This window comes from Leucoraja erinacea, chromosome 17 (genome assembly GCF_028641065.1).
Source record: "Leucoraja erinacea ecotype New England chromosome 17, Leri_hhj_1, whole genome shotgun sequence".
Lineage (NCBI taxonomy): Eukaryota > Metazoa > Chordata > Chondrichthyes > Rajiformes > Rajidae > Leucoraja > Leucoraja erinaceus.
The window spans coordinates 37,675,465-37,698,987 of record NC_073393.1 but is presented as its reverse complement, the minus strand read 5'-3'; the positions used below and the strand labels follow the sequence as shown (position 1 = coordinate 37,698,987).

Here is a 23,523-nt window from a genome sequence, read left to right as displayed (position 1 = left end):
GAAGGTGGTGGAAATGTTGGATGATGATGTGATGGATGCAGAGGCTGCTTGGGTGAAAGGGGAGGATCGGGGTCACTCCATCCTTGTTCTGCCTTGGAGGAGAGGGAGCAGGATCAGAACGTGGGACACAGTAGAGACACGGATGAGGGATCCATCCACGACAGCAGGGAAGAAACTATGTTTAATGATGAAGGAGGACATCTTAGATGTGCTGGAGTGGAAAGCCTAATATTAGGAGCAGATGTGGTGCAGACAGCTAAACTGAAAGTAAGAATTTGTGATCTTGAAAGAGGTGGAGTGGGAGGAAGTGTAGTCAAGGTAACTATGGAAGTCAATGGGTTTGTAATGGGCGTCATTCATTAGCCTATCACCTGGGATGGAAACGTGGAGATTGAGAAAGCTGAGTCAGAGATACTCCAAGTGAATTTGAGGGCAGGGTGGAAGTTAGTAGTAAAGTTGATGAAATCACCAAGTTCTGCACAGGTTGCAGGAGGCAGCCCTGATGCCGTCGTCAATGTAGTGGAGAAAGAGTTTGAGAATGGTGCGAGTGTACGTGTGGAACAAGGACTGTTTGACGTAAGCAACAAAAATGCTGGCACAGATCAAGCACATGCCTATGGCTAGACTTTTGACTGGAAGAAAGTGAGAGTAGTCAAAGTTGTTAATGGTGAGGCCAAGTTCTGCCAGGCTGAGGAGTGTATTGGTTGAGGGGAATTGATTGGGCCTCAGTTCAAGGAAGAATCAGAGGGCCTTGAGTCCTTCCTAGTGGGGAATGGAAGTGTAAAATATCTGGATGTCCATGGTAAAGATGTGGGATGGGTGTCTAAAAATTAAAATTTATTGAAGTGTTGAAGAGCATGTGAGGTGTCTCGGATGTAGGTCGAATGGGACAGGACAAGGAGGACAAGACAGAATCAAAGTATTTGGAGATGAGTTCTGTGAAGCTATAACTGGGACAAACAATGGGTCTGCCAGGGTAGTCCTGTTTGTGGATTTTGGGAAGGAGATAGTAACTGGTCGTGCAAGGTTGTGGAATTACAAAGGTGGAAGCTGCAGAGGGCAGATTGTCAGAGGCGATGAGATTACTAATGATCTGGGGTGTTGTCTATCATGATTAACATGGGTTTTCTAGATTAAATATTGTAAGGTCCGTGTTTAAACATGCCATTATATTTAAAATTCAAAACTATACATTAATAAATCAATGAATTTATTGTGCTATGAATTTATTATTTTGACAAACAGCGTTTCAGTAAGTGACTCTTGGAAGTTTTCTTCTTCAATTCGTCAACTTCACAATTTATAACTTGATTAAAACCCACCTTGCTCATGTGTCAGGATTATTCAGGAGTATGAACAGAGAATCAATTTCTGATAATACCATTTCACTCCTCTACCAGCTGTTGCAATATCAGCGAAGTGGTTTATACTTACCTGATTGTTGTTAATACTCAAGTCATACCCAAACCCAAATGTCTTTAAGAAACCCTCGGTTTTATCCGGGGGGGATTATACTTGATGGGGGATCCAGTCTATACATTCAAATATAATGGGCTCTTAATTGCCTGCGCAAGTTGTCTTAGTTGTATCAAAGTATAATCCATTCTTGTGGCTCAAAAAGGTTTCCCATTAGCACATTCTCAGGCCGTATCCTTACCCCTAGTTTGGAATTTAGCCTGAAAAATAGAAAGTGTATATCAAAATATTTTCTTTTTAAAGTTATGAATGATGTAATTTGACGGCTGATGTTCCAGAACAAACCATTTCATTTTTTAAGGGATGGATTATTCCCAAGAAATTAATCGTGTCAGACCTGAATGTATCTTGAAACCATCCTACAATAACACAAGGCAGATCCAATGGTGACCCATCTCATGTGAAATGTTTTAAAAGACGCGGTACCCGCAGGTTGCCTGAACTCTCTTGAGACAGTCGGTTCTCCCAGCCACCCCTCCCTATGACGAGGGTTAGTGGAGACGGGCAGCAGGGGACGGCGCCGAGCTCCGAGGGTTACATTGTAACGGTGTTTGTTTTCTTTCAGCAAATAGATCCTCCGACACAGTGGGCAACATGAAATGGATGTTTAAAGAAGACCATTCATTAGGTGAGTTCTACTGATGGCCGCCCATACTTGTGTCGATGCGATTGAATTTCTTCTGCGTTTGACGTGCTCGGGGCCTTACACTGACCTGCGCAGTTTGCATCTTGTTTTGTTTTTCCACGGTGTGTTTAAATTGTTGCGTTTGATTCAAGGGATGTATCGGGAAATCGTACTCCCGATATTTCCGTGTTGCGCATTTCACGTTAAAACAAGTGATATGCAGTAAATTTCTATATTTAGATTGTTGGATGCTGTTATTTATGTGTTCATCTCCGTATTCGCTTGCCCGGCCCTTTTCTTAATTTCAACAACCCTCTGACTTATTTCATCATAACATAAGTGGCATGTAGCCAGCGATTGCACTTAGACCTCTACATATAAACGAGCATTTATATTGCGACCTTCGACCAGTAAGAACGTTGCAAAAGGGTGAAAATACCTTATTATCTTTTTGAAACATTCTTACTGGATGGAAGGTCGCTATATAAAGGGGAGTCTTTTTTGTACAACAGTCCGGTAGTTGAACCCAGTAAGGTTCACTAACCACAAAATAAAAGTCTAATTCTTGCCTTTAATTGGGGATAAATGTTGACAAGTAGAAAGTTCCTATAGGTTGGCCCTTAGGATTCAGAATAACTTGCTTACGCTTGTTTTGGGGATTCTCAGAAGTATAATACTGACTGAATTCACAAAAGGCCATAAATGGAACAGGTGTTGTTTGGGACAAGGATAGTGAAGCATGTTCTACATTCTTTTGGCTGTTTGCACTGAGGTCTTTTCATGCTCCTATTGTGGTGATTCCAGGCCTTCAGTGACCTGCTGTATTACCGTCCCGCATGTTGAGTGATCAAAGGCCTGGAATTCCCGTGAATGGCTGAGGACGTCACACTTTTTCAAGGAGATTTTGAGATCATCCTTGATGCATTCTCGCTATCTTCTGGAAACCTCTTGCCCAGATGGAGTTTGTAGTAGAGTTCGAGTTTCAGGAACCTGATGTTTTGCTGACAAAATTTCACCTAATGGAGCTAGTTGATCATGGCCAAGAATACTGATTGTACCACTCGCCACATCTTCCCGTCTCCCCCCATGTCTGCCTTCCGCAAAGACCGCTCCCTCCGCAACTCCCTTGTCAATTCTTCCCTTCCCTCCCGTACCACCCCCTCCCCGGGCACTTTCCATTGCAACCGCAAGGAATGCAACACCTGTCCCTTCACCTCTCCCCTCGACTCCATTCAAGGACCCAAGCAGTCGTTCCAGGTGCGACAAAGGTTCACCTGTATCTCCTCCAACCCCATCTACTGCATCCGCTGCTCTAGATGTCAGCTGATTTACATCGGTGAGACTAAGCGGAGGTTGGGCGATCGTTTCGCCGAACACCTCCGCTCAGTCCACAATAACCTACCTGAACTCCTGGTGGCTCAGCACTTCAACTCCCCCTCCCATTCCCAATCCGACCTTTCTGTCCTGGGTCTCCTCCATTGCCAGAGTGAGCAACACCGGAAATTGGAGGAACAGCACCTCATATTCCGCCTGGGTTGCTTGCGTCCGGATGGCATGAACATTGAATTCTCCCAATTTTGCTAGCCCTTGCTGTCTCCTCCCCTTCCTTAATCCTCGAGCTGTCTCCTCCCATCCCCCCGCCCTCGGGCTCCTCCTCCTCCCTTTTTCCTTCCTTCTCCCCCCCACCCCCCATCAGTCTGAAGAAGGGTTTCGGCTCGAAACGTCGCCTATTTCCTTCGCTCCATAGATGCTGCTGCACCCGCTGAGTTTCTCCAGCATTTTTGTGTACCTACTGATGGAGATGTTGCTCTGGGAGAGGATGCTTTGTCTATTCTGCTAATGTATTTGAAGAACCTTGCAGTAAACACCCTTACTCTCACAATGTTCTGCTTTTTGATCAATACTGGCTTACAGTCAATTAGGGCATGAATTCAACTTAATTCGCCAATTCCTATCCACTACGACAACTGTGGCTGATGTACTCAGTAAAATTACATTAGATGCAGTCTCAGTGGTCGATTTAATGTTAAATTGCTGATAACTCGTATTACTATTCTTGCAACTTCCATCTCTATTCTTCTCTTCCACTGCTACTGAAACTTCTGCATGTCTTCACCACCATAAGAACCAATTTCTCTAGTAGTTCCCCAGCGAGCAAACACATTGTCATATTCTAGCCACGTTGTGCACTAATGTTTAGTAGTTTTCCCCATTCCTAACATTTTGAAAATGTCCGCTTTCTGTGGTGCTTTTGCCCTTGACTGCGGTCTGCTCTAGAGCTATAAATCTCTATGTGTGTCAATAATAAAGCTATTTAAAACCTCAAGAAGCTCAGCAAGAGAGGCAGCATTTGATGCTGACCCACTTCCCACACTTCTCTCCCCCAGACAGAGTGTATCTCTTGTCCTGGCTTTCCATACACCAGCATGTGCATTCAATGGACCTTCAACATATTTACTGCCACCTTTAATATGATGCTTTTAAAGTGCCCTCCATAATGTTTGGGACAAAGACCCATCATTTATTTATTTGCCTCTTGTCGTCCACAATTTGAGATTTGTAATAGAGTGCACATTGTCAGATTTTAATAAAGGCCATTTTTATACATTTTGGTTTCACCATATAAAAATTACAGCAGTGTTTATACGTAGTCCCCCCCATTTCAGGGCACCATAATGTTTGGGACACAGCAATGTCATGTAAATGAAAGTAGTCATGTTTAGTATTTTGTTGCATATCCTTTGCATGCAATGACTGCTTGAAGTCTGCAATTCATGGACATCACCAGTTGCTGGGTGTCTTCTCTGGTGATGCTCTGCCAGGCCTGTATTGCAGCCATCTTTAGCTTATTCTTGTTTTGGGGGCTAGTCCCCTTCAGTTTTCTCTGCAGCATATAAAAGGCATGCTCAATTGAGTTCAGATCGGGTGATTGACTTGGCCATTCAAGAATTTACCATTTTTTAACTTTGAAAAATTCCTTTGTTGCTTTAGCAGTATGTTTGGGATCATTGTCTTGCTGTAGAATGAACCGCCGGCCAATGAGTTTTGAGCCTTTTGTTTGAACTTGAGCGGATAGAATGTATCTATACACTTCAGATTTCATTATGCTGCTACCATCAGCAGTTGTATCATCAATGAAGATAAGTGAGCTGATACCTTCAGCAGCCATACATGACCAGGCCATAACACCCCCCACCACCGTGTTTCACGGATGAGGTGGTATGCTTTGGATCTTGGGCAGTTCCTTCTCTCCTCCATACTTTGCTCTTGCCATCACTCTGATATGTGTTAATTTTCGTCTGTCCACGACTTTATTCAAGGACTGTGGTTGCTCTTTTAAGTACTTCTTGGCAAACTGTTACCTGGACATCATATGTTTGCGGTCTCTCCAACTTCTTTAGTGCTTTTTAAAAAAAGACTAAGCCCCATTTCCTTTGTTTCACAGTCTTGCTAGATCCTTGGTTTTCTAGCAGATTTCTTGTGGTTTTCAGTAAAAGGTGCAAAATATTTGATCTAATGTTTTTGTAATTTCCTTGTACCCTATAATAAATTCTTGCATTCTGTCTTTAAGGAACCAACATATGACGTGTATAGTTTTTTTTCCCATTTAGATACCTACATAAGCTTGATTGTTATGGTTTGTCCTCCAACTTGCTGTACTGCTTTCAGTGCTCAGGATGTATTCACGTCTACGTTGGGGAAATTAGTTGTAGATTGGGTGATTTCTTTGCAAAGCACCTCCACTCAGTCTACAAGGTGACCTTGTGCTTCCAGGTACTTGTCACTTTAATTCTCAAGACTTTTCTCACTTTAATCTTTGGCTTTAGCTGTTTACACTGTTCCAAAGAAGCACAACATGAGTATTTCATGTTCTGACTACACCCACTGCAGCCTTCAGGCCTCAACCAAGAATTCAATTCAGATGACCAGCCTTCCCAGTTTGCATCCAAAATGACCAATTCTGATGAATAGTCCTTAAACTTTCTTCTCCATGTCAATGCTGCCTGACCTTAGGATAAACCTGGCGAGGTTGTTAACTTGTTGAATTAATTGATGGAAAGGTACAACATGGAAACAGGTCCTTTGGTGGTTCTGCTGAGTCTTACCAGCACACTTTAATTTTTGATTTCTAGCCACTGCAGTGTTTTGTATCTCATGGTTGCAATATTGTGTTGTTTTACTCTCTCTCCTGTTCTCATTGACTTTTTCATCATTTGTCTCTTCATCTCTGGCCTTTGTCTAACCATCTGCCAATCCAAAACCCCCCTACCAGTATCAGACTTTGTCCCGCTCCCACCTTATTCCAACTTTCTCTCCTCCCCCCACCCCCACCACTCCAGTCAGCCTGAAGAAGGGTCCTATTCATGTCGCCTATGCAGGTTCTCCAGAGATCCTGCCTGACCAATACAGTTACTCTTAACACTTTTGTGTCTTTTTTTCCTCATTGATTTTTGTCAGTTTCCTTCGGACAGATCATCCACAATTAGCATGGCTTTGCTACCGTGCCTCAGATGGCACCGTTTGGAGAAAAGTCAATGAGTTTCTGACGGGCTTCACCCAATTACTTTGACTTCTCTCCAATCTCTCGATTCCGCCAATGCAATTCAGAACAAACTTTTTAAATTTTTCCCAGATCTGAAAAAAGAGACAAACGTTAAACTTTAGTTGAAGTTAGACACAAAATGCTGGAGTAACTCAGCGAGACAAGCCGCATCACTGGAGAGAAGGAATGGGTAACATTTTGGGTCGAGACCCTTTTTCAGACTTTTTCAGTCTGAAGAAGGCTGAAGTCTGAAGAGACTGGAGAAGTCTGAAGAAGGGTCTCGACCTGAAACGTTACCCATTCCTTCTCTCAGAGATGCTGCTTGTCCCGCTGAGTTACTCCAACATTTTGTGTTTACCTTCAATTTAAACCAGCATCTGCAGTTCTTTCCTACACATTCAACTTTTGTTTCTTTGTCCACAGATGGTGCCTGAGCTGCCAGCATTTCGGTTTTTACTAAAAGTATCACCTACTGCTGTAATGAATTACATGTGACATTATTCAGATACATTTAATACATAATCACCTGTGGCTTTTAATTTTGATATGGTTATTTACGTTGACTTTGTTTCAAGAACATGTTGCAGTTATTGGAGCAGAGAAAATAAAATCTTAATACATAACTTGCATGATGCAACAAGTTACATTATCTAGCACACAGCCTTGTATAGAGTTACAGAGTGACACAGTGTGGAAACAGGCCCTTCAGCCCAATTCGTCCACACTGGCCAACAATGTCCCAGCTACCCTAGTTCTACTGCCAGCGCTTGGTCCGTAACCCTCCAAACCCGTCCAATCCATGTACCTGTCCATCTGTTTCTTAAACAATGGGATAATCCCAGCCTCAACTACCTCTTCTGGCAGCTTGTTCCATACATCCACCACCCTCTGTGTGCAAAAGTTACCCCTAGGATTCCTATTAAATCTTTTCCCCTTCACCTTGAACCTACGTTCTCTGGTCCTCGATTCCCCTACTCTGTGTAAAAGACTCTGTGCATTACCCGATCTATTCCTCTCATGATTTTGTGTACCTCTATAAAATCTCCCCTCACCTCCTACGCTCCATGGAATTGTGACCCAAACTACTTAACCTCCCCCTATAGCTTACACCCTCTGGTCATGGCAACATCCTCATAAATCTTTTCTTTACTCTTTCAAGCTTGACAATATCTTTCCTATAACATGGTGCCCAGAACAGAACACAATATTTTAAATGAGTCTCACCAACTTCTTATACAACTGCAACATGACCTCCCAACTTATATTCAATACTCTTTGACTGATGAAGGACGAAGTGGCAAAAGCCTTTTTGACTACCTTATCTACCTGCGACTCAACCTTCAAAGAACCATCATGCATATGTACTCCTAGATCCCTCTGCTCGTCAACACTACCCAGAGGCCTACCATTTCCTGTGTAGGTCCTGCACTTTTTTGACGTCCCAAAATGCAACACCTCACACTTCTCTTTATTAAATTCCATCAACCATTCCTCTGCCAACCTGGCCAATCGATCTAGATCCTGCTACAATCATACACAACCTTCTTCACCATCTGCAAATCCACTAACTTTTGTATCATCATCAAACTTGCTAATCTTGCCCTGTATGTTATCCAAATCATTGATGTAGATGACAAACAGTAAAGGGTCCAGCACCAAACCCTGTGGCACACCACTAGTCACAGGCCTCCAGTCTGAGAAACAACCTTCCACCATTACCCTCTGCTTCCTTTCATGGAGCCAATTTGCTATCCATTCAGCTATCTCTCCTTGGATCTAACCTTCCAGAGCAGCCTACCATGCGGCACCATGTCGAACATCTTACTAAAGTCCATGTACACAACATCTACAGCTCTGCCCTCATCAACCCTTCTGCTCACGTCTTCCAAAAAGATTTGTGAGACACGACCTCCCATGTACAAAACCATGCTGACTGTCCCTAATCACCCCTCGCCCATCCAAATGCCTGTATATCCTACTCTTCAGAATACTCTCCTATACAGATGTTAAGCTCACCGGCCCATTGTTCTCAGCATTTTCCCTGCAGCCCTTCTTGAAAAGAGCCACAACATTTGCCACCCTCCAATCCTCTGGCACCTCTCACGTAATTAAGGATGACTCATAAGTTTCAACAGGACTCCCGCAATTTCCTCTCTAATTTCCCGCAATGTCCTCGGATATATCTGATCAGGCCCTGGAGATTTGTCACCCTTCATACATGACAGTACCTTCAGTACTTTCTCGATAGTAACCCTGACTGCTCTCATTACACTTCCAGTGACTACTCCACTTTCCTCCGTCCTACTGTCTTTCTCCTCAGTAAATTCAGAGGAAAAATACTCATTGAGGACCTTGCCCATCTGGTGGGGTTCCACACAGAGGTGTCCGCTTTTATTCCTAGGTCCTAGTTACCTTTTTCCCCCTTATGTATTTATAAAATCTTTCGATATTCCTTAATACTAGCCCCCAGAGCTATCTCCTGAACCCTTTTTGCCCTTCTAATTTCCTTTATTTAGTTTGCTCCTTGGTTCCCGAAACTCCTCCAGAGATGCACTTGATCCTGGCTGCCTATACCTGTCCCATGCATCCGTCTTGTTTTTACTATTGTCTCAATTTCCCTCATCATCCATGTTTCCTTACGTTTGCCTGCTTTGCCCTTCACTCTAACGGGGATGTACATATCCTCAGCTTTCTTCAATACACTTTTAAAAACATCCCACTTAGCTGATGTTTCCCTCAAATAACCTGCTCCAGTCAACGAGCTAGATCTTCTCTCCTACCCTCAAAGTTGGCCTTACCCCAGTTGAGCATTTTAACACATGGCCTTTTATATGCTGAAGAGAAAACTGAAGGGGACTAACCCCGCAAAACAAGCATAAGCTAAAGATGGCTGCAATACAGGCCTGGCAGAGCATCACCACAAAAGACACCCAGCAACAGGGGAAGTCCATGAATCACAGAATTCAAGCAGTCATTACATACAAAGGATATGCAACAAAACACTAAACATGACTACTTTCATTTACGTGACATTGCTGTGTCCCACATATTATGGTGCCCTGAAATGGTGGTGGTGGGGGGGGGACTAATAATAAATACTGCTGTAATTTCTACATGGTGAAACCAAAAGGTATAAAAATGGCCTTTATTAAAATCTGACAATGTGCACTTTAACCACATGTGATTTTTTTCTATTACAAATCTCAAATTGTGGAGTACAGAGGCAAATAAATAAATGATGGGTCTTTGTCCCAAACATTATGGCGGGGGACTGTAAATCAGTGTATGTACATAATCTTATTATCCTTGTAATAGTTGATTGGGGATTTTTCATTGACCTGCGCTAATAATTAATTGCATTTTAGCAGAGTACAAAAATGAACGCGAAAAATGAATGAGGACTAAGATTAAATATTTTAAAACCTGATTCAGTGCTGTGTATATTATTCTAAAAATGACTGGACTTCAACCATATTTTTATGTAGCTGAGGCTCTGCATAATTTCCTAAAAATGCTAGATTAACTCTCTTCCACTTATTCACTTTGGTAATGAGTGTTTATGTAGTAGTCAAAAGCAAAATCCAGCAGATGCTGAAAATCAGAAATATAAACAGCAAATACTGCAAGCAGGTAGACAAAACGTTGCCTATCTCCTTCGCTCCATAGATGCTGCTGCACCCGCTGAGTTTCTCCAGCATTTTTGTCTACCTTCGATTTTCCAGCATCTGCAGTTCCTTCTTAAATACTGCAAGCACTTGGGTTGGTCAATATTTCTGGAGAGAGAGAAAAGCAGTTAATGTTTCAGGTCAATTATCGTACATCAAACTAGAAAATAATCTATATAAAGTAAATTATTCAGTATGCCTCGCATTAAGTGCTTCCATAAAGTGAAAATAAAGGTCTGCAAACCCTTCACTAAACCCAATAGAAAGCGACTGAGGATTGCGGCAGCAGTACTCTGACATCTGGTCATGTATTTGAAACTTATGTCAAGACTCTTCATTGTCATTTCAACTCACACAATCAATAATGGCATCATCCTTCGATTGTACGTTCATGTAATGTGACTTCTAAAGAGCCTGCCTATTCTGTTCCTCTGGTACTTTGTTGAAGAGCTGATCAGTTTGCAGGATCAGACATATACGGAAGGAAAATTAATGTATTTCTTCTCTCTATGGCTTTTCCGTACATATAGCTGCAACGTCCTCCAGCCCTACAGCTATCCATTGCAATTACATATGTTCTAATTTTTCAGCTCTTTTAGTTGACTGGCTCCTAAGGTGTAGAATACATGCTGTCTATCTACCTCTTTTAAAACACACCTTAAGTTTGGCTCTTTGTTTAAGGCACAAAAATGCATCACTGCTGCATTTGAGATTTCGTATTGGTTCAAGTCATTCACTGAATCCAGGTGTTAGAAATCTGACATCAAGTAATGTGAAATCCTTTACAATTGAGATTCATTGGCAGCAATCTTATAATGAGTTTACCAATTGATCAAGCTATTGTATTACCAATTGGATGTATTGCTAATTTTCAAGCTATAACAAAACCTTGTCATGACAAAAAACTTACACTAGATGGCAATATTTTAAATTCCCTGTTATTTGTTTGATGTTCATGATTGCTAATTTTTCAAGTGCTGATAACAAGTCCACCAGAACAAAAAGAGAAACTTACACTAGATGGGGAAAAGATGGGAGACATCATGATATTTAACAATGATTCCCTGTAACTAACACATAATTGAATTTTATATGATATTAGTGGTTGTTTGACTTCTATCATATGTCATGAATCCAGTGTCAAATTTAATGAAGCAAAACATGCTTTCCGTAAATGAATAAAACCCATATATGCTGTAAAAGACCAAAGTAATCAAGTCCAGCATCTTCCATTTGAACTGAGAAAGAGAGAAGAGCAAACAATTTTGTACCTTATTTTTACAGTAGGTGGGGAAAATAACCCTATATATCAAGTTATGGGAGAAGAACTATCGAGTCACCTAAACCAGTGAGTTCCAAAAGCACTAGTTAGATTTATTTACAATGAACACTAAATTCCTTCCATTTGGATTAATCTTTGATTATTTGACAATCACAGCTGGAGTAATCTCAAGTGGGTCCAAGATCACAGCTTTTTTGTAATGTCCATCAATAGGGAACAAGAAATTTCCCGAGTATGAAAATGGTTTTTAATACTGAAGTGAGGTGTCAAATTAAACGATGCTTTATCCAGAAAAATCGTCCCATGTACTTTCCTTTTCTCCAGAGATGCTGTCTGACCCACTGAGTTATTCCAGCTTTTTGTGTCTATCTTCGGTTTAAACCAGCATCTGCAGTTCCTTCGTACACATAATGGTTCTGGGCTTGTGCAACGTGTTGTCAATAGGAAGTCTGAGGAAGATGCTCAGCTTTCTGTACAGAAAAAAAATCAAAAACAAAAGAAAGATGTTTTGGAGGCAGAACTGGCCAGTTCTGATACAAACCCAAAGGAAAGAACAAGTTAATTGACGTTGAAGAATTCACCATTGAGACCTGAATGATGCAATGTATCCAGATAGAAGATAAGATGATGTTCCTCCTTGTAATAATGGAGGAGGCCACAGGCAGTAAGCACAGAGCGGGAGTGGGATGCTGAATACAATGGCAGGATACCAGAAACAAGGGAGCATTCCTGTAACCTGAAAGCAGATGTTCTGCAAAGAAATTAGCCAATATATGGAGTGAAATGGATAGCTAACGTTTTACGTCGGGATCTTTCCCAACCTGAAACCTCATCTGTCCATTTCCCTGCACAAATGCTGAGTTCACCACCTTTTCTTTTGCTCAAGATTCTAGCATCTGCAGTTTCATGTGCCTCCAATTACCCAGTCCATGAATGATCTTTCCAATACATAGGAGGACACATTGTGAACACTGAATGTGGTACACCAGATTTAAAATAGTACAAATGACCATTTCAGTCCCTGCATGGTAGAAAGGGAAGAGGTGAAAGAACAAGTGTGCCATCTCGGGGAAGTGCCATAAGACGGGGAGTGGTAGATAAGGATGGAAGAGCAGAAAAGAGTTAGGAAGGGAGTGATCTTTTCAAAATAATGAGAATGGGAGGGGAATAGGTGAAGCAATCCTGTTGGAGCTGATGCAGAGTGTAACGAATGATCCATTAATTATGGAAGTTGTTCGGTGCAAAGATCAGGGACCCCAGTGCTGATGCAGGGTCTCAACCTGAAATGTCAACCATTTCCTTTCCTGCACAGTTTCCTTAACCATCTTCCAGCAGTTTATTTTTCTCCTGATTTCATCAACTGATGGCTCTTGTATCTACAATCATGAGGTAGTCTGTTCTTGGTAGTCCAGGAGAGAGGGGGCAACAAAGAAAGTTGGGGAAAATGATTGAGATGTGGTCAAGACATCTGTCTACTGTCTTAGAGGGGAATCAATGATTCAGGATGACATTTCAGAGGCATCTATGCAGGATGTCCCATCATTGGTGTAAAGGTAATAGATTCAGGAACTGAGGGATTGCAACTGAGTCGTTGCTGGAGGTAGAATGAGGGTAGTATAATAAAGATAGTTAACGGAATCTGTGGATCTACAGACCACAATCTGTGAGGAGAGGTGACACAACATCCTCCCCAATAATTCTCAACACTAGTGGAACACAAGGATGCATTCTCAGCCCCTTATTATATTCCTTATACACTTCCAGTTCTTACTCCATTTAGAGGTTTATAGATGACACCACTTTGAAGTGGGTGTGATCCTGAGCAATGGTGAGAACAGGAAGGTGATGGAGAACTTAGTAAAATGGTGTCAAGACAATAACCTCCCCCTCAATTTCAGCAAGATGAAGGAGCTAGTTATTGACTTCAGGAAACAAAGTGATGTTCACACCACAGTCAGCATCAATGGTGCTGAAATGAAGATGGTCAAGAGCTTCAAGTTCCTCACTGAAAATATCACTACAAATTTGTCCTGGACCAACCACATTGAAGCTATGGTTAAGAAAGCACACCAATGCTTTTACACTCAGAAGAGTGAGTCAGTTTGGCATGTCTCCACTGACTCTTATCAACCTTTACAGGTGTACTGCTGAAAGCATCCTATCAGGAGGCACCACAGCTTGGTGTAGCAACAAGACCACAAGAAAATGCAAGGTGTTTTGGTTACAGCCCAATCCATCATGCAAACTATCTCCACCCCACTAATCGACCCTATCTATACTTCATGCTACCTTGGGGAGGGAGCCAACATAAGGCCATTTTTCATTCCCGTTGTTCTCTCTTCTCTCCTCTTCCATCGGGGGTAAGGATTTGTCATTGTTTCAGGTTGAGATCCACTGAGATCCTCCAATAACCAGCTTTTTCTCCAGATTCCAACATCTGTGGACTTTTAAATAAATCCACTGGATTTATCAAACTTGATTTTCCTTATGTAAGTTTGTGACAATGCGTGGAAAATTGACAGGTTGCTAAGTGATAATTTTTGTCAAAAACTATTGCTGGTTCATAAAATTTAATTTTAACTCTTGGAAAAAATATGGGTGTATATATGCAGAGAGTTAGTTTAACAAAGTTTTTTTTTAAACATTTTCTGTTATCTCTTGTTCTCTGAAATGCAGGTCTTTCCAAGTCTTTGATTTAAATCCAGTTGATATTTTATGTTTATATTTATTCGTCGATTGTCACATGCACAAGTGCATGACGGACACTCTGGGTGACTGCATGAGCATTCTTCAGTCTTGTTGTTCAAAGGGCTTTGCTGATTAATGGCATGCTCAAGCGGGTTTCAGATCCTCTGAAGTGTGCACGATTAAATCAATGGGTTAAAGCACGTCTCTGCTCAAAAGCCAAATAAACTTTGTATTATTTGTAGTCAATAATGTGAATGCTTCTTCAATGTTGAATGCAAAACCCAAAGCACTGTTTTGTCACGCTAACCTGCTGTGCAAGTTTACTTTGCGACCTCTTTCCAGAAAGAAAATAAATGCTATTTTTCTAACATATTTTATACCCACGCCTTACAAAGATGAATGATGCATGAACTATGATTAACATCTTCGAACAAGTTGACCGAATGTAGAGGTCAGGTTATGATCAGAACAACATGTGCACATGATAGCTCTGCTGATTAACTGAGTGAGAGAGAGGCATTTACTCTTTCATTCACTCAAAACACTGGTAGAATTCTCTGCTACAAATATCTATATGGTTTATTGGGTTTGAACATCAGTACACTTAATCGTAATTGATTTGGGGAATTTAGAGAAGCAAAATTATCAATAATCATTTATCTAATAAAAGATATATATTTTTGACCATTGGCAATTGAGAGAAGTCAACCGCAAGTCTTAAACAACTGTTTTTCACCTCCACCCTAGCCCTTAATATTTAGGGTAGGAATGTGATTGCATCCCTGGATTGTGGAAAGATACATGGTCTGTTTTTCCTAACCCTATTCATGATTTCTGCTGTAAGGTCGCTTGGACATTGAAAGAGGATGTCACTCACAGGATAATTGTTTTGAATCTCAAACGATGAATTACCACTTGGACGTGGTTCTGTAGATGAGCTACAATGTTACCCTAGCCTAACAAATAGGACAATGCTTTTAGAGGAAAAAGTGGAATCATCTGTGAGCAGAACTATATGATTAGATACATTTTTCTTTCCACTAATGGTGACTTTTTTTCTTTACAGAACACAGATGTGTCGAATCTGCCAAAATTAGAGCTAAATATCCAGATAGAGTACCAGTAAGTATCATTCAAGTGAAATGAAATAAAGATGATCATTTTTGTAATTTTCACAAAGAAAAAATGGAACTTGATTGAATTTACTTTTCCTGGGTTTGTGTTTTGATGTAATTTTTTGTGTAGAATTTACACCGAGTCTTAAAAAGAAAATGTATTTGAAAAAGTAAACTTTAAAAGTGGTGTTTTGATAACATGGGGGAATAGTGTTGGTAAGGTGGGCTGTCAGACCAGCTACTGAAAACTTCTGAGAACTTGAAACAAATTCAAATAGTTATCGATTTGCTGCTTCAAGATGATATTTGATTTGAACTTGGATTAAATATCACCTTTTGCGTTAAAAGTGGACTGATGGCAAAAGAAAGATATTGATCAACTGGTCAATTGGGCAAAACAATGATAGTTGGAATTTTTAAACCTGATAAATGTGAAGTAATGCATTTTGCGATGTCAGATAAAGACAGGACATACACAATGAATGACAAGGCCCTGTAAAGGAGTAAGGGACAAGTCCAAAGATCCCTGAAGTGGCCGCAAGGTAGATAAAGAAGGTACATTGAATGCTATTGTTCATTAGGTAGTACATTGAATATATGAGCAGGGACGTTAATGCACAACCTTTTAAAACATTGTTAAGGCCACATCTGGAAGGTTGGATGCAGTTTTGATCTCCACGGCAAAGGATGTAATTTCAGAGGAGATTCACTAGGATGTTGCCTGGGCTGGAGTGATTGGACAGACTGGGCTTTCCAAGGATTGGAGAAGGCTCAAGGGGCTTCTGACAAATTATAAGGGGTTAGAAGCATAGACAGAAGTAAACCTTTTCACGTAGCAGTGGTGTCGATAATCGGAGCACACAGGGTTTAAGTAACAAGAGGTTTAGTGTGCAGTGCCCTCCATAATGTTTGCGACAAAGACTCATCATTTATTTATTTGCCTCTGTACTCCACAATTTGAGATTTGTAATAGAAAAAAATCACATGTGGTTAAAGTGCACCTTGTCAGATTTTAATAAAGGCCATTTTTATACCTTTTGGTTTCACCATGTAGAAATTACAGCAGTGTTTATACATAGTCCCCTCATTTCAGGGCACCATAATGTTTGGGACACAGCAATGTCATGTAAATGAAAGTAGTCATGTTTAGTATTTTGTTGCATATCCTTTGCATGCAATGACTGCTTGAAGTCTGCGATTCATGGACATCACCAGTTGCTGGGTGTCATGTCTGGTGATGCTCTGCCAGGCCTGTATTGCAGCCATCTTTAGCTTATTCTTGTTTTGGGGGCTAGTCCCCTACAGTTTTCTCTTCAACATATAAAAGTCCTGCTCAATTGGGTTCAGATCGGGTGATTGACTTGTGGCCACCAAAGAATTTACCATTTTGTAGCTTTGAAAAACTCCTTTGTTACTTTAGCAGTTTGTTTGGGATCATTGTCTTGCTGTAGAATGAACCGTCGGCCAATGAGTTTTGAGGCATTTGTTTGAACTTGAGCAGGATGTGTCTATACACTTCAGAATTCATTATGCTACTATCATCAGCAGTCATATCATCAATGAAGATAAGTGAGCCAGTACCTTCAACAGCCATACATGCCCAGGCCATAACACCCCCACCACCATGTTTCACAGATGAGGTGGTATGCTTTGGATCTTGGGCAGTTCCTTCTCTCCTCCATACTTTGCTCTTAGCATCAGTCTGATATAAGTTAACCTTCGTCTCATCTGTCCACAAAGACCTTTGTCCACAATGACCACGAGGGGTTCGGCAGTATAATGGGACGACCCTTAGGAGCCGCCACACCTGAGCAATTACAAGCATCTGTGAAGCCATGTGTCCCAAACATGGTGCCCTGAAATTGGGGGGGGGGGGGGGGGGGACTATGTATAAACACAGCTGTAATTTCTACATGGTAAGACCAAATTAAAATGAGCCTTTACTAAAATCTGCCAATGTACACTTTAACCACGTAGAGGCTATGTACCAAATCTGGAAATTGTGGAGTACAGAGGCAAAATATAAATAATGGGTCTTTGTCCCAAACATTATGGAGGGCACTGTGTAAGGAATAATTTGTTCATCCGGAAGGTTGTTGGAAACTGGGATTCTCACTACGTTTAAGAAGTATTTAGATGAGCACACAAATTGCCCATGAGCATAGAGGCTATGTACCGAGTGCTGGAAATGGATGATGCACAATATGAGTACTTGATGGTCAACATGGAACTGGCAGGCCAAAGGGCCACTGAGAAGATACCACACATTGATAGTGTAGGAAGGAACTGCAGATGTTGGTTTAAACCGAAGATAGACACAAAAAGCTGGAGTAATTCAGCGGGACAAGCAGCACCTCTGGAGAGAGGAATGGATGACGTTTCAGGTCGAGACCGTTCTTCAGACTGGTTCGACCGCTGAGTTACTCCAGCTTTTTGTGTCTACCTTCACATTGATAGTCCAGCTCTAACCGATTTCAGTCATCATGGTCCCACTGCTGGTGAATATTTAATGTCACAGTTGTTTCTGTGCGGTATGATCTCTTCAGTTTAAATTAAAAATGATAAATAAAGAACAGGGAGTTGGGTCTTCAAAAAGCAGAATATTATAGCATGTAAACCTGGATCCAGGCTGAGGTTCTCTCAGATGTGGATAAATTTAGCCACTCGAGGGCAAGGTAAATTGTTGCACCTGTGAGAACTGATACTAGTGTTATTCCCAGCTCTGGGTCTCTGGACAGTTGATTGAAGCAAATGTCTTTTCTGTCTACCTGTATATTTGGTAATATTGTTTAAATTGCTCTCAGCTAATAAGTAGGGGAATTTCCTGGAAGCACATACAAAAGAATCATTATAGTTAGCACTTGTTGCAGGAAGTATGAATATGTATACACATGGGTATAGTTTATTTTAATTTTATTAAAATAAGCAGTTTATTTATAGCTAGAAGAATTTTAAGTAAACCCAAAGTCAACTATTTGATACTTTGCATAAACTCTATAATTTTGAATAGTTTGCATGTAAATAAGTCTGAAGAAAGGTCTCGACCCAAAACGTCACCCATTCCTTCTCTCCAGAGATGCTGCCTGTCCTGCCTGAGTTACTCCAGCTTTCTGTGTCTATAAGTTTATTTTGAAATTGGAAAGAGGATGTTGAACATTTTCTCAAAATTGAATTATTGTTTTGAAAACCACAGTGATGTAAGTTGTATGACAGAGTACCAATAACAATCAAAGCAAATGATGTAAACATTTAACACATCAACAGTATCCACATTGGAGAGAAAGACAAGGTTAACGTTTCAAACTGTGTATTTGAGTATTTCATTCAGCAGTAGCCACAGAGCTTTCCAGTAAGATCGGGAAACCTGAAATACCAGGCAAGATAAATCTTTAGTGATGTTGCACTGAATTTTCACTTTAATGCACAATTGGTGAAAGTATACTTGGCTTTATTCCCATGCTTACTTTGAAATACATGTGTTCAGAGCTTGCACAGTATATTACCTGTCAAGGCATGAGGCAATCAGCTCAGATTTCTGGTACCCTCCATTCCCTGAATCCTATACTTGGCATCACTCCTTGGAATTATTGGTCCCAGGTTCAGTAAGAACTTTCCACGACCTATCCTCCATCCCTTCTGTTGTCCTCCAGTGACAATATCCTCCACAATGATGGGTCAGGTCCAACACATTTCAGTCACCTTCATCCCATTGCAACTGCATATTGTATATCAATGCATCACTTACTACTTACCATCCAACCAAAATAAGGCATCTTAGTTATTAGTACTGAGCCAGTTGCGTACAAAAAAGCATGAAACTGATTGTTCCTGACAGGATCTCAATTCTCCACTTGGGTCTCAAGACCAAGCCCCAACTTTGCCAACCTGGGTCTCTGGTTATCTTCTACTACCATAGTAACAGTTAGCTCTTGTGTCTGCTGCTAGGACCCTGGATGCCACTGGACCCATTATTTATTTTCCTTCCACACCTGTAGCAGGTTATCTCCCAATGTATTACTGTTGACACCATGGATCTTAGTAAAGTCAGTTAACTTTCCCCTTTATAGTTGTTACTTAGTGCGCTGACAAAATAATATTTGATTCCAGCCTCTATGTTTATTTCATAATCATCAATTATGTAGATTCAGTCCTTCTTCAATTAACTCTTTATCTCTTTGTTTATATTATCTAAACGTTCTCAGGCGCCACGGACCATTAACCACCTTGGTGTGTGGTCACCTCCACGTGTCAGTTACAACTAAACGCACTGTCTATTCTGCGACTGTTGTTTTAAGTGACTGAAAGAATATGCCAATGTGTGAGAGTTGGTATAAACTGGAATTGTTTTGTGGTTCCATTAGGTGATAGTGGAGAAAGTATCTGGCTCACAAATAGTGGATATAGACAAGAGAAAGTACCTGGTGCCGTCTGATATTACGGTGGCACAGTTCATGTGGATCATTAGGAAGCGAATCCAGCTGCCATCTGAGAAAGCCATCTTCCTTTTTGTAGATAAGACAGTCCCTCAGTCCAGGTAAGTTATTAATTAATTACTTTCAAATTGCTTGACTCACAGCCGATATGTGAATATGTTAAATTAAATCTGCAAAGTCAAAAAAATCAAAATTTATCAAAGAGGGAATGTGGGCTTTTTGCATTGTTGCAGAATGAGCAAGCCCCACAATGAGCAATAGTAAATATTTGTTAAATGATAAATCATGTTTACTCGAAAGTTTTCATGAAGTCTTTCAGTTTTAGACAGGTATTATGGAATTGGAGGGATCGAGATGTTCAAATTCAGGTTTATTTGGAATTGAAGGTCCAAACGAAATGCCGTTTCTGCAGCACTGAAAATGTGGGCTTAATTACATAAACATCATTCGCTTGTGAGAAGGCCAAAAAAAACTTATCTCTCCACTGCACTCTTCCCACAATGAGCAATAGTAAAAAGTAAAGCCCGAAGGAGGGCGATAATCCCGCGGCCATTACCATGTGTTCGAGATCTTGGTGTTTATTGTGCGCTCGCAGAGTTTTTGAATTCCTACATCGTAAGTCGCGCGTTGCGATGAAAAGCGGTCCCCCCCTCCAGGGACCCGCGGGCTCCCGGTGGCCGCCGTCCGCCAGACCCCCGCAGTTGCATTCTCATTTGGTGATATTCTTCAATGCAGACAAAAGCCCCACCCCCCCCACCCCCCCCCCCCCCCCAGCTCAGCCAGCTCCACGACGGTGAGGTGGAGTCGTATCCCTGGTCTTCTCCCCCCACGAGGCCGCTCCTGCCCGTCATCCCGTGCAGGGAGAGATTTAAAAAGTTACACCCTCCCCCCCCACCCCACCCCACCCCCCCCCCCCCCCCCCACCCCCACCCCCCCCCCCCCCCCCCCCCCCCCCACCCCACCCCCACCCCCCCCCCCCCCCCCCCCCCCCCCACACACACACACCCCAACAAAAAAATTACATAGAAACATAAACACAACAAATAATAAAAAAAAAACGCAGTGGCTGCAGAGGCTTGGACAAGGTTTGGCCGGCCTACTGATATTGCACACAGACTATTGCAGCTGGGACATGTTGGCCAGTGTGGGCGAGTTGTGCCGAAGGGTCTGTTTCCATGCTGTGTGACTCTATGGCTGTTTGTATATAATCTCTTCAAGCACACTGTATTTTCTATATTGGGTTAAAGAACCTGCAGTACTAGATCACAACACAGTAGTCATGGGTCTAAAATCTTGCACAACATGTTCTGAAATTGAAATCAACTCTTCCCTTCATTTCTGAGCTAGCATATGAGGAAATAAATAACTGCTCAATTGAGTTGGCTCACCAATGTCCTTGAGAAAATTCATCATCCCTGGTTGGTCTGCTTTCCTCTTTTAGATCTCTTCAGTCTCTTGCTACTTATTGTTGCCATTTGATATAATCATGCAATTGAGTCCACCATTTTTGCATAATTTGGATTTGGAAATTAACACATTTTTTCAACAGATAGCAGCATAGATTAATTTTAGATCAGTTGATTAATTTTGGTATAATGTACGAGAATTAATCCAGAACCAATATGAATTACTGTGGTCTCTTCATTGAAAATAAAGTTCTGTATTTCGCTGGCTCTGTTAAAAGCAAAAGGAACCAGAGAATGAATATGCCTTTATAATAAATATTATTTCCTCCCACATCCCAAAGACGTATGGTTTGTAGGTTAATTGGCCTCTGCAAAAAAATCATCCCTAATGTTTAGGGAGTGGATGAGAAAGTGGGATAACTTAGAACTAGTGTGAACAGGTGATCAATGGTGGATGTGGACTCAGTGGGCTGAAAGTACTGTTTCCATGTTGTTTCTCGAAACTAAAAATAAACCAAGTCAATTTGATTCCTAACGAAGACCAACTCCAATCTAAATCTGTTTATTTCCAATTCTGTAAAATTGTTAATCTTCATCTCTACCTACCTCTATCCCTTTGTTGCTGAAATCCTGCTCTCTCATTACGGCCAACTACAACTGCAGTTTTCTCTTTATTGACTCCCAGCCTCCACCTTCCACAAATTGCAGCCACATATTTTTTATCCTGCATTAAAATTTTCCCTTGCCAATGTTTAGAGGCAAAACTTAGGAGGCATCTCTCTACACCCCTCTCGCTTGTAAAAATAAAAAGCTCACATTCTGCAATGAAAATTATGCCCAGGATGGAACAGCTAATTTCTTTCTGTCTCTGAAGCATGTTTTCATTTTTGGCTCTAAAACATCTTGATGTTACTTTAAATACAAATGCATTAGACAAGTATATGTTAATCATTAGCTCATTGTTCAACCTTGGACAGTGAGTGTAATAATAGAGTAATGTCTGTTTCTCCCAATAGTTTGACCATGGGCCAACTGTACGAGAAGGAAAAAGATGAAGATGGGTTTTTGTATGTGGCTTATAGTGGAGAGAACACATTTGGCTTCTGAACATCTGCTTCAGCTCACCCACCAATCATGCTCACCCAATGGAAAGCGTACTTTTACTGTAGATACATTATCTTTTTGGACAATGTGTGTGTGGAACATTAACTATTATGAATACATTTAATACTTACATATTCAGTTTATGTTTAAATTATATGAAATTAGTTTTCTTTGCAGTTAAATATTGTGATGTGTCTGCTGTTTGAGATTTTTAATGAGTTGAGATCTGTATTTAAGTTGTGTAAATATGGAATAAGGTGGCTGGAACAACCTAACCAATAATAAACACATCAGAATTTACAAATGTCTATGTTTTTTTATTTATTTATAGCCTTAAGTATTGTAAATTATACAAAAAATTATACCAAAACTCCGCAGCTCCGGGTGCATTAATAGAAAGACAAACGGGTCCCAAGACCCTTCATTAAATTTCCATAGAATTAAGATTATTAAGTAAGGTCTCTGGATCTTAATAGGACAACCGAGCAGCTGAATAAAAGATTTATTTGTGATATGTGGTCCATTAAAAGAATTGAATTGTATTTCATCAGCACCTTGTGTTATGTTTATAAATTGTTCTCTGCAACATACATCCTGCTGTTACTCCTGTATTTCTTTCAATGTCCCTGAGGAATATTGAGAAGCGCTGTCCAGGAAGAGCACCAAGAATACCTAGAAAGTGGAGTAGCTGCAAGCCTGGATTCATGCACATTAAACAGTAGAAGCACCATGCCTTGGTTAAGAACCACAGCTATTGCATCTGACCAAACTGCTGTTGTCCTGTCTGAACCAGCCATGAATGTGGTGGGCAATTCAACAGGTAATGAATGGAAGCAGGCTCTTTGAACATCCCCATCCTGAACAATGGCTGAGCCAAGCACACTTGGAAAAGCCCAGGCTGATCAATAGGAATGGCATTGCTGCTGTCTGACTGCCGAGAGGAGTGTGCCATGAAGACCATTGGTGCAGAGAAAACATCAGCAGCAGTGCTACACTGAGTGAGGCTCTGTCAGGAAAGGTGTAGATCACAATTTAGTTAATTTCTGAATGCAAACTACCCCAATATTATTGGAAAATTATTTTTGGCCAATTTCATATATTTAATGAGGGACCAAATACGTAGTCATAGTGGCAGCGAAAATGCATTTTATCTTATTGTGAGGTTTTAAAGAATATAGGGAGCTGA

The 23,523-nt window shown here is 41.0% G+C and overlaps 1 protein-coding gene across 1 annotated transcript; it reads left to right on the top strand.

The window, feature by feature from the left end:
* Nucleotides 1-1,945: 1,945 nt before the first annotated feature.
* Nucleotides 1,946-22,641, top strand: gabarapl2 (GABA(A) receptor-associated protein like 2). The gene is made up of 4 exons (XM_055648979.1): nt 1,946-2,104; nt 15,346-15,401; nt 19,756-19,928; nt 22,250-22,641. The coding sequence occupies exons 1-4, from the start codon at nt 2,071-2,073 to the stop codon at nt 22,338-22,340; spliced, it is 354 nt and encodes a 117-aa protein (XP_055504954.1). The 5' UTR covers nt 1,946-2,070; the 3' UTR covers nt 22,341-22,641.
* The last annotated feature ends 882 nt before the right edge of the window (nt 22,642-23,523 follow it).

Excerpts from the sequence above, each read along its gene's own strand:
- gabarapl2 (XM_055648979.1), top strand. The coding sequence starts at position 2,071 with ATGAAATGGATGTTTAAAGAAGACCATTCATTAG. Across the intron at positions 15,402-19,755 it reads AATATCCAGATAGAGTACCA|GTGATAGTGGAGAAAGTATC; the intron begins GTAAGTATCATT and ends TGGTTCCATTAG. Across the intron at positions 19,929-22,249 it reads AAGACAGTCCCTCAGTCCAG|TTTGACCATGGGCCAACTGT; the intron begins GTAAGTTATTAA and ends TTCTCCCAATAG.